At 32.3% G+C, this 10,567-nt stretch overlaps 2 protein-coding genes across 2 annotated transcripts in view; one reads left to right on the top strand and one right to left on the bottom strand.

Annotated features, from left to right (window-relative positions):
* Nucleotides 1-491: 491 nt before the first annotated feature.
* On the bottom strand, nucleotides 492-5,924 carry LOC139517070 (dynein regulatory complex subunit 5-like). Its single transcript, XM_071307695.1, has 4 exons — nucleotides 5,848-5,924; nucleotides 3,002-3,325; nucleotides 1,288-2,312; nucleotides 492-859 (listed from the first exon to the last, which is right to left on the bottom strand). Exons 2-4 carry the CDS (start codon nucleotides 3,318-3,320, stop codon nucleotides 620-622), a joined length of 1,584 nt encoding a protein of 527 aa, XP_071163796.1. The 5' UTR covers nucleotides 3,321-3,325; nucleotides 5,848-5,924; the 3' UTR covers nucleotides 492-619.
* The window catches only part of LOC139517069 (RNA polymerase II-associated protein 1-like), a 41,495-nt gene continuing 36,842 nt past the window's right edge, over nucleotides 5,915-10,567 (top strand). Inside the window, exon 1 of the mRNA XM_071307694.1 lies at nucleotides 5,915-6,026. The gene's annotated coding sequence lies outside the window, so the exon portion shown is untranslated. The remainder of the gene's footprint in view (nucleotides 6,027-10,567) is intronic.

Genomic DNA, 10,567 nt, shown 5'->3' with positions numbered 1-10,567 from the left:
GTCTAACCTACGAGCATTAGTTGAGATCAAGGTTATAAGAAAAACTTCAGAAAATATCAAATATTGCTGACCTAATGACATAAGTTACCTAGGAACAGACTTAACAATGAAAACTTCACCTGACTAGGCCAAGGGTTTTCTTAATCTTCATGAAATATTTATTAAACTTTATATTTAATTTAATTTTATGAAAATCTCTTGAAATAAACCAAACTTGGAGAAATTCTACACGTTCTCTTTTTTCACCAAATATAGGTTGCACTTCTGTATTAGATATGAACAGCTTGTAGTCTTTAAAATATTTCAATTTTTACAACCAGCATAGTTCTAAACAGTAAAAGATAAACGATGTCTTCATAAAGTTAATCAACAAATACATGTACAATACGAGTTAAAATTTACAAATATGGCCTAGACAGATAAAATTGTTACCATGATGCATTTTGTATTTCAACACATCCATCCAAAGGGTATTATATAAAAGACAAACATTACATTATATAATTTATCATATTCATAATAACAAATATACATTCCTATATCACAGAATTTTGAAGTCACAATAACAACCTCAGTTTAATTTACAAAGAAATTTGTTTTCATGTCTCTGTCATTTTGTTTATTGTACAGTAATGGTAGGAACTTCAGGTTTAAATCTGTGGGCAGCCTGAGGAGGAAGTCTCTTCCATATTCTGCCACTATTGTCCTGTATTTTGCTTTGTCTCTCAGTTTCTTTATTCCTATGTAGAATCTGTTGGATGCAGTACTCAGCCTCTTGTCCACAGTCTGTTATACGAAGATCCATATGTGTGACAGTTGTGTTTACCTCCATACCTTCTTGGATCTGTTTTCCACCCTCCTGAAAACATTACATAAAAATAGTTTATATGTTATCATTGACAGTTGACAAGCTGGGATTTAATATGGTATCTTTACTTCATAACTCATTTGTACTTCTATAGCCACATATACTGCCAATGGCAATATAACTTTTTTCACCATTTTTTATAAAAAGTTATGAGTTATCTCCCATTATTTCTTATGAACTGTTAGTCATCTTTTTCTTTTCTTTTCTTTATCTTTTTTTCTTTTCTGGCTGTACAAATTTTCTGAACATTTTGATGGAATGTTCCATATATAATTCTAGTCATCACAATCAATTTGTTTTGAAAAACTATGTGCAAGTGTTTTACATGTATAAAAAGATAAGACGTAATAAAAAAAAGCATTTTTTTTTATGAAGGTACAATAAATTTTCTTAGCAAAATTTAAACATATTATACTTACAGGACCAAGTTTATTGCATGACAAATCCATTGACTTGAGTGTTGTATTCTGCATAATAACTTCCTGAAGGAAAGGGGCTGTAGCTTCCCCAAACTCGTTACTTCCTAGGTTGATTTTCTGTAATGTTGAGTTTCTCTGTAAAGCTCTGGAAATTGCAGATGCACCTTCATCTCCTAATCTATTTAATCTAAGGTTGAGGTTTTGTAATGTTGTGTTTTTGGTCAGGGCATGGGCAATAGCCTGAGCCCCTAGCACTTTAATGTCATTGTCACATAAATTCAGGCTTACTAGCTGACTACGATTGTTCAAGAATTTCCCGATGGCCCTTGCTCCACGATCGCTTATTGTATTGTGGGAAAGATCCAGAGTTGTCAGACTTGGATGGTCTAGGATGTGACTAATCAGTACTCTTGTTTTGTCATCATCTAATGTGCTTCTACTGAGATGGAACACTTTCAGATGTTTACAAGCAGCAACACATTGAGCAAGTTGTAAACAGTCTCTGGCAGTGAATTTAAATAAGTTCCATTCAAAGTTCATACCACAATCACTGACACCATATGTAAGATGCAATTCTTCCAGATTTGTCAGACATTTTAATACTGGAGCAAAATTAAAATGATCACACTCTGGTTCATCGCCAGCATCACTTCCAGCATCGGATGCATCATCAAAATCTGGACCTTTTGGGGCCTCTCTAACAGGGGGAAGTAACTGCTGGACATCTAACTTTTTAACATAGTTGGCAGACAAGGGCAGAGTTTCATTTAATTCATTGGGGTCTGTTGTCTCTGGTACGAAATTTTCTACGATTTGTTGGAGGTTTCTCTCAAAGTACATTCTTTTCCAGTTGCCACCATATTGAGAAACATCACAAATTTCCCATCTTGCTTTGCAGCATCTGTTCCAGTAATCCTCTTCCTGTACCAGATTAGCAGTAATCTTCAAAGGTATGTCAGTGGAGATTTTGTCCAACACTTTAGACTTGTATCTTGGTGGGAGGTCATTCAAAATGGTAGAGTTATCTGAAAAAAAAATGGAAATCAGTTATTTTTTTATGATAATTCATGAAAAACATATGCAGATATAAGAAGATGTGGTATGAGTGAAAATTAGTCAATTCCTAACCCAAGTCGCAATTAGAAAAAGTAAACAATTATACATGTAGGTCAAAGTATGGTCTTCAACACGAAGCCTTTGCATTAATGATATAAATAATTCAAACAGCTTTGTCATTTATATCTAAATTTCTAAGTGTTTTGTGTGATTTAGAGTAAATCAAAGTAATTCATTTTAGATGATTGATCCATTTAACATACCCAAAACTAAAAGCATCCAGTATTTATGTAATATACATCAATTTATGACAACAGAAAAAAAAACCCCAATCAATGTAAAATATATTAAAGAAAGGGGATGTAGTAAGATTACATATGAAATTATCCACCAGATATCAAAGGAAAGGATGTTAAAACTACAGTTCACCTTATAGCCTTCAATAATGAGCAAAAAAAAATATTGTATAGAAAACTATCAAAGGCAAAAGTTAGTAATATTTTCACCACAATTTTCATTATAATTAAAGAATGAACAGTTTCTGAGAATCGGCTTTTATCCTAAAAGTAAGTCAAGGTTATTGTAATTATGTTTAACATTTTCCTACTGTAAATGTATAATTATTTTAGAAATTTATGATATAAAACTATTTGCTTACTATCAAAATGTGTAACTATATGTTTGATACACAAATCCACCAGTAATGGGACAGTTGCCAGTGAATATGCTGGATCTTCAGCTATAATTCTCCTCATCTGTCTCCAGTCAGCTGCTGGATTATCTCCCCTAACAGATCCAGCAGGAGTTGCTGCCATAGCTGGTCTACCACTACTCTTCCCACTCTTCCCTGATTGAGCAGACCCAGCTCTAGATGGTTGTTTAGAACCAGGCTGACTTTTTGGTCCACTCTTTGTACTTTTGGCATCGTCATCAATTTTATCTTCCCCTGTACCATCTGTTACTGCTGGATCAGACATCTTGGCTAAAAATAATAAATCATTGCAATCAGTTTTCATTTAAAAAATAATTATGTAAAAGTTTTAACAAATCTGTGCCTCTTAGACACTGTAGTCCTATAGCTTATTAAATTAAACTGGAGAAAAGTGTACTACAACTGCAAATGTTAGGTTTATATTATAACTCTCCCATTACATGTATGTTAATTTTACATGATCTGTAGTAAATTTTCTAGCAAAAAGAGGAGCCTAATCCAGATACTACTTAAATTGTATTTCAATATTTTTGTTAGCATTGAAACCAACTGAAAATATCTATAAGTTAATTCAAGCACTTTACCTGTATACATGTACGTGGTATATTTAACTTAAAAGGAATAACAGTCAGATCCACTGCAAATGAATATTGACTTACTTTTTTTAATGAAAAATGTAATTAGGTTATTTGTTTTTAAATCTAATTGGAAGTTCTGGTCCATGACATGTGACAGCTTATCAAAAAGTTTTCAAATTTTGTCACTAATTAATAATTAGTGTTCACAAAATTGTCATTTTAAAAGACAACAATCACAGTTAATTAATTATGAATTTTACATCATTCACAGAAAATATAACAACATATTATTAAAGCATTACAATGTATAAATGAATGTGTTAAACAATTTGGTGTAGTGAGTCTATTTATACCTTAATTCTAAACTAGCTTTTAATATTGTAATTTGTTGATAAAAATATGAAGACAAAATTAAAGTTAAATAAATTCAATATACCTTTTATTTGACCAATTTTGATTTCAACATCTAATAGTTTTTTCTCTGACAGTCATTTATTATTTTATTTTTGATCAATTGCCAAGCTATAGGTATTGTCATGGTCAATTTATACCCAAAAAAATGCTGAGCTCTTTGACTGCAGAAGTATACAGGGGTGATTTTTAAAAATTTAAATAAAGACTTCATCTACAGCATTTTCAATTCAGAATGTCATAACTTAAATATCGTCACAAATAAAATCCTTAACAACAGAACCAAAACCGAAAATCAGAAACCTTACAGTATTTGTGTTTCTTTTTATACAGATTTTGAAGTTAAAATGTTTTAATTAAAAAAAATAATTCATACAGTCTTTGTCCCTTTCACAGGTAATGCCTGTCTCATATCATTTAAAGCTGTCTTAAGATGTTTGCATTTGCCTAAATGAGTGTGGTTTTGTAAAATTAATCTTAATGGCTATTAATTTCAAGATGTGAGTACTTGTTATGAATAATATATGACAAGAACTAGTCATTGTTAAGGATAAAGCAACATATTTGAAATTCCTTCCATATTGTTGGAATTGGTAGTCAGATCTTGTACCCCATCTGTATAGATGGTACTACATGTATATAATATACATGTAGGAGGGTAGTAATGGGGGTACCTTCATGGTGTATAACAGTAAAAATTCTTGTCGTATGAAGTTAACAGTAATTTTTAGTGCATGACGTTAAAAAAAACCAGCTTAATTTGATAAATCACTCTGTTTTTTTTCTCCAAATATAACAGTAACGTTAAATATTTGAGACATCTGACAAATTACGATAAGGATATTTTGACGAATAATGGTAAAATTTTAACCAATTTGACCCTAATGGTAGCCGTAAATGACTGTTTAATGCCTGAAGGTAAAGGGCATTACAACCCTCATGTAGGGTATCGGGAGCGTTCCCCCTTAAAACATGTTCCCCCTAGGTCTGTTCGTTCACCCATAGGGTTTGTTCGCCCTACTATAAAAATATTAATATTGAGGGCATTGAAGTTGAATGAAAATAGATATTTCTATGGTATGTACATGTATATAATATTCTTGAAATTTATTGAAATATTTAAAAGTTTATGGCTTGTTTAGGATAATTAATTGTTCACTGACAAAATAATTTGAATCACTGATTATTGTGTCATACTTGTCTTTTGGCCGATTAATAATAAAAACAAATCTGTTGTTTTGATAAAATATTCAGCTTGAAATTAATAAAAACAATGATGTACAACTGTAAATTATGAAACGGATAAAATTTACAAGTTTATTTATTTATACTCTAGTCTATAAAGACTAGTCATACTGCCATACATTCGTGATTGACTGAATACAATCATTTTGTTAACAATTTATATCAATAAAGATGAATACATTGTATTCCAGTATTCTACTCTGCAAATCAAAGGGAAAATGATAAATTGATTGCAGCAATATAAATATTCTGTAAATTAAAAAAAAAAACCAAACTTTAACATATTTTGTTCAAATACTTAAAATAATGCGACTAGACAAAAACTAGAAAAAAATAAAAATCAGGGCGAACGGACCCGGATTCCTCAAATAGTAGTACATGTGAGTAACAAAATATTCTGATACTGTGATGACTGATGTCAAGCCCAAAGGTTTGTGATAATTATTTGCTCTAATTATGTTACACACTATATACAGAAACGTCTTTGATATAAGAGTATATTAAGACTTATTTTGCCATTTAAGTGACGCAAAAGTCTGAACATAGAATAGAATTTACCAGTTTACTCTGCAGTATGATCTTCTAAAAGCTTCTCGTTACTATGACAATCCGGAAGTAGATTTTCAAGCGAGTTCCGTATCCGGTGGAAAAACAAAATGGCTGCGCCCATCTGCAGGTTTTCTGCTGACATAGTTTTTCATTTTCATTTAAATATATCCCATTTCATATGAATTCAGGTATATTGAATTAAATGTAAAGTAGATAATATGAGGCAGGCATTACCTGTGAAAGGAGACGAAGTCTGTATGATTTTTTTTTGTAACTTCAAAATGTGTTAGAAAAGAATAGGAAATACCGTATAAACGCTCTCCGATTTTGGTTCTGTTGAAAATCACCCGAAATTAAAGATCTTATATACAACTGTACCACGATTTCCCAAGGTAAACAAGCGCACAACAAACATTTACAGGACAGTCAACCTAATGATGGTGGTCACTTTAATAGTGGTAGAAGCACAGCACAGGGGCTTGTTACAATAAATTTGCCGGGTTTACTATCCATACGAAACCCAAAAAAAAACACAAGGGAGGAAGCTCATTTGCGACAATGCTTCAAATTATTGCTGTAAAATTTTTCTAAGACTTTCACTTCCTTTGTGAACTGAATAAATCTGTTCCCACTTGAATTATCTCTGCAATGACCATGATGACATATATTTATTACCTTAAGTAACCTCTAATATGAGGCAGGCATTACCTGTAAATGGGGACGAAGTCTATAGGAATTATTTTTTTGTACCTTAAATATTTGTTAAAAAAAAAAAAGAAATGGAAATACCGTAACGTTTCCCGGATTTTGGTTCTGACCTGTTGTTAGGGATTTTAGTTGTGACGTTATTTAAGTAATGACGTCATATACAATGTAAACAAAGAAACGCTATCATCAGGTAACGTTTTTTCATATCGAGGAATTATAAAAAATGAAATTGGTATTGCGTTCTTTCCTATTTTATACAAGACTGATAAATATATATTTTACTCAAAGTTTCATACAAACGAGACCGGAAAAAGGAAGTACATTGTAGATTTCTGCGCAGATCTGGAAATTCAAAAACGCGACAAAAAAAAAATTGAATGATTTTGAGTTCATTAGTACAATGAAAAAATTTTCCCGATATTTTTTTTTTAATTTTTTTTTATTGAATTTTCTACTGTTATTGGGGACTTCGTTCCCATATAACTATTGCAGTCCTTAAAACAAACTTGACATTTCTGAAATAGAACGAATCGAGGCCCTACATTTGAAAATGAAAGTACTAAAGTGACACCTACCGGAAATATATTTTCAGCACTCTCAGGTATTTACCATCAATGTTATGTTTTTCGGAAGGCTAGGTATTTTAGATTTCAATAATGTAAAAGTTGGCGGGAATTATTAGGTACACACTGTCTTTCATTGTCATATTGTGTTAAACTCCCGAGAGAGACGAAAATATATTTTCTGGTATATCTACAATATTAGAATTTCTAAAATTATATTTACAATCTTTCAATACTACTTAATCATGTAAGCATGGTGGTGACAATTTATATAAAATCTTAAAACACTCAATAGCCATGTTACGCATACGTCTTATTTTCAATGATGGAACCTTTGCTCGTAAAATTAGTTCATCATATGAACTAACATAGTCTTCATATATAAATCGTAAAGCCCTTTCCTGAATTTTTACCAATTTGGTGGTGTTATTTTTGTTGCAAAAATGCCATGCCAAAGGACAAAAATTAAAATTAGATAAAATAAATGTGTGGAAAATGGTAAATTTATTCAATTTAGTAAGGTAGCAGCCAATGCGCTTTAAAACATTCAGATGTTGGGATGCTTTACGACAAATATTTTTAATGTGGTGATTAAAATTAAGTTGATAGTCAATATCAATACCTAAAAGTTTGACAATCTCATCACAGGATATTTTTGCTGACTGTATATATCAAAAACGGGCTTTTTTGCAAATGTTTTATTTTCAACTGCAATGGCTTGGAATTTGTCAGGATTTGCCTGCATACAATTAAAACTAAACCAGTCAATTAAAACAGCACTTTCTCTTTCAAGTGTACATAATAAATTTTCAAAATTGTTGTCTGCATATGACAGAGTATTATCATCAGCATAATTATATAGGGTACCATGTTCAATAAAATAGAATATGTCATTTATAAAAATATTAAATAATAGGGGCCCCAGGATTGAGCCTTGGGGTACCCCTTTCTGGATTTCATCCCAACTGCTGAGTACTCCCTGAAGTTTGATTTGTTGCCTACGATCTGTAAGATAATTTTGAAGTAATTTCACTGATTTAAAAGAAAGACCGTAGGCAGATAATTTACTTAAAAGAATATCATGTGGTAAACAGTCAAAAGCTTTTGAAAGATCCATAAGAATAGCTGCCACATACATATTATTATACAGGGCTGTTTTCCAATCTTCAAGGAGTCTCAGCAAAGTTGTCTGACATCCATGACCTTTTCTGAATGCACATAAAAAAGCATGAAATATATTCTCAAAAAATTCAGTCAACTGGTCAGACATAACCATTTCATATACTTTTGAAATTGTTGGTAAAATGCTCACAGGTCTATATTTCTTTTTATCCAGTGGGTCATTATACCCCCGCTTTGAAAAAAAGGGGGGTATACTGTTTTACCTCTGTCTGTCCTTCCGTCAGTCCGTCAGTCTGTCAGTCAGTCCGTCCGTCCCATGAATATTTTTCGTCACATTTTTCTCAGGAACTACACTACAAGGATTTCTGAAATTTGGTTTCAGGCTTGATATAAGTCAGCTATACTGTGTGATGCGTTTTTAGATTCATCAATCGCCAACTTCCTGTCTACCGAACACTTGTATGATTTTACACATGATAGCCAAGTTGAAAATTTTCGTCACATTTTTCTCAGGAACTACAACATTTGTACAATACAAGGATTTCTGAAATTTGGTATCAGGCTTGATATAAGTCAGCTATACCGTGTGATGCGTTTTAAGATTCATCACTTGACAACTTCCTGTTTACCGAACACTTGTATGATTTTACCCAAGATAGCCAAGTTGTGAAAATTTTCGTAACAATTTTCTCAGGAACTACAATACAAGGATTTCTGAAATTTGGTTTCAGGGTTTATATAAGTCAGCTATACCGTGTGATGCCTTTTCAGAGTCATCACTCGATAACTTCCTGTTTACCGAACACTTGCATATTTTTACACTATTAATATTATCCACTTGTGGCGGGGGTATCATCAGTGAGCAGTAGCTCGCAGTTTCACTTGTTCTTTTTGTGTAATGGTACAACCTGAGTTCTTTGAGTCTGTTTGGAAACTCACTGGATTCTATGGTGTTATTTATTAATGTTGTTATGTGTTTGTTGAGTACTGCTGCACCAGCTCGTAGTAGTTTAGTTCATATCTGATCTACGCCAGTAGCTTGTTTTATATTGATCTTTTTCACAAGTTTGTTTACTGTGTGAACATGTATAGGTTTAAAATCAAAAGGTTTATCATGTTGTATGTGAGATTTAATTTTTAAAATACTGGGGTGTTTTTTTCTTCAAAAATAGTACCTTTGCCTATGTGTGCACTCCAGCATTGAACTGTTTTGTCTGAGAAGTCAGATCTCATCTTCTGCAAAAAGAAATGCCTTTGAATGTTTCAATTGATAACAAACTGACATATAAACATAACAAATACCACCAGTAGGAGAGTTCAAGTTCAAGATAAGAAGTACAGAGACCAAGAGAATCAACGAAAAAACGATTGTGGTCAATATATGACTAGGGTTAATACATTTTGTAATATAACAGACTAAATCAATGAAAAAGACAAAAAACTGTCAGAACAAGACTCCATTATAAAGCTTAAGTCCATCATCAGATACCATGACAAAGCCACTTGTCTTATTGTATACACAGAACAGCAGTTAGAAGAGATCAAAAGGTTGTACTGTTTTGGCCAATCTACAGTCATGACAGTGGGTAGCGATAAAAAAATAATTTATGTGACATGCAAATGACCGCCTTATGCGTCAAACAGACTGCTGTAAATATGGAAACAACTTCAGAACCCTCCCATTTTTTCTCGGACCCGTTATTACACATGAAAATAGTGACTTTGAATGTTTCATCAATTTTTTTAACTATCTAAAAGTAAAATTTCGCGGTGTTGAGAATTCAAACCGGTCTTAGGTTCTGATGAGGAAATCGGATTAATAAATGCAGTTAAAGAAGCATTTCCTCAATCTGGCAAAATGTTATGTACCTACTATTTACGTCTAAATGCTGAGCAGAAATTAATAGACTACACTGTTGATAAGAAAGACAGAGACATGATTTTGGAATCCATCTTTTGGAGATCTGGCCTTCTTACTGTAGATGGTGTAATATGTTTTGAAGCAAAAAGTGAAGAGATAGTAAACAAGAACTAACTTTAAAAAAGATATCCGACGTATTTAAATTTGAGTATATGTTTAAAACTATCATTTCGATAACCTTCAGAAGCACAATGACTTAATGATGCAGGACCTCTTTAATTAAATCTCCATCTGAATGTAACTACAAGTTTTCTCTGTTTGTGTTCAGTATTCTCGGTCCTTGTATCTTTCTGTTTACATTCACCAAAACCCCACAGAAATCTCACATGCGTAGGTGCGTTATAAAAGTCATGTACGTTCGTACAACAAAGTTAAAAATAATATAATTGTCCCGAATAAACAGCTGTCATGGATG

The sequence above is a fragment of the Mytilus edulis genome, chromosome 3, assembly GCF_963676685.1.
Source record: "Mytilus edulis chromosome 3, xbMytEdul2.2, whole genome shotgun sequence".
Taxonomy (NCBI): Eukaryota; Metazoa; Mollusca; class Bivalvia; order Mytilida; family Mytilidae; genus Mytilus; species Mytilus edulis.
Note: the sequence above shows the minus strand (reverse complement) of the source record. Positions and strands in the feature narration are given on the sequence as shown.

What these genes read in the sequence shown, in the direction of transcription:
- LOC139517070 (XM_071307695.1), bottom strand. Translation starts at nt 3,320, where the DNA reads ATGTCTGATCCAGCAGTAACAGATGGTACAGGGGAAGATAAAATTGAT. An exon ending in TATAGTTACACATTTTGATA is followed by an intron (nt 2,313 to 3,001) that starts GTAAGCAAATAG and finishes TTTTTTTTTCAG; the next exon opens with ATAACTCTACCATTTTGAAT. An exon ending in CATGCAATAAACTTGGTCCT is followed by an intron (nt 860 to 1,287) that starts GTAAGTATAATA and finishes TAATGTTTTCAG; the next exon opens with GAGGGTGGAAAACAGATCCA.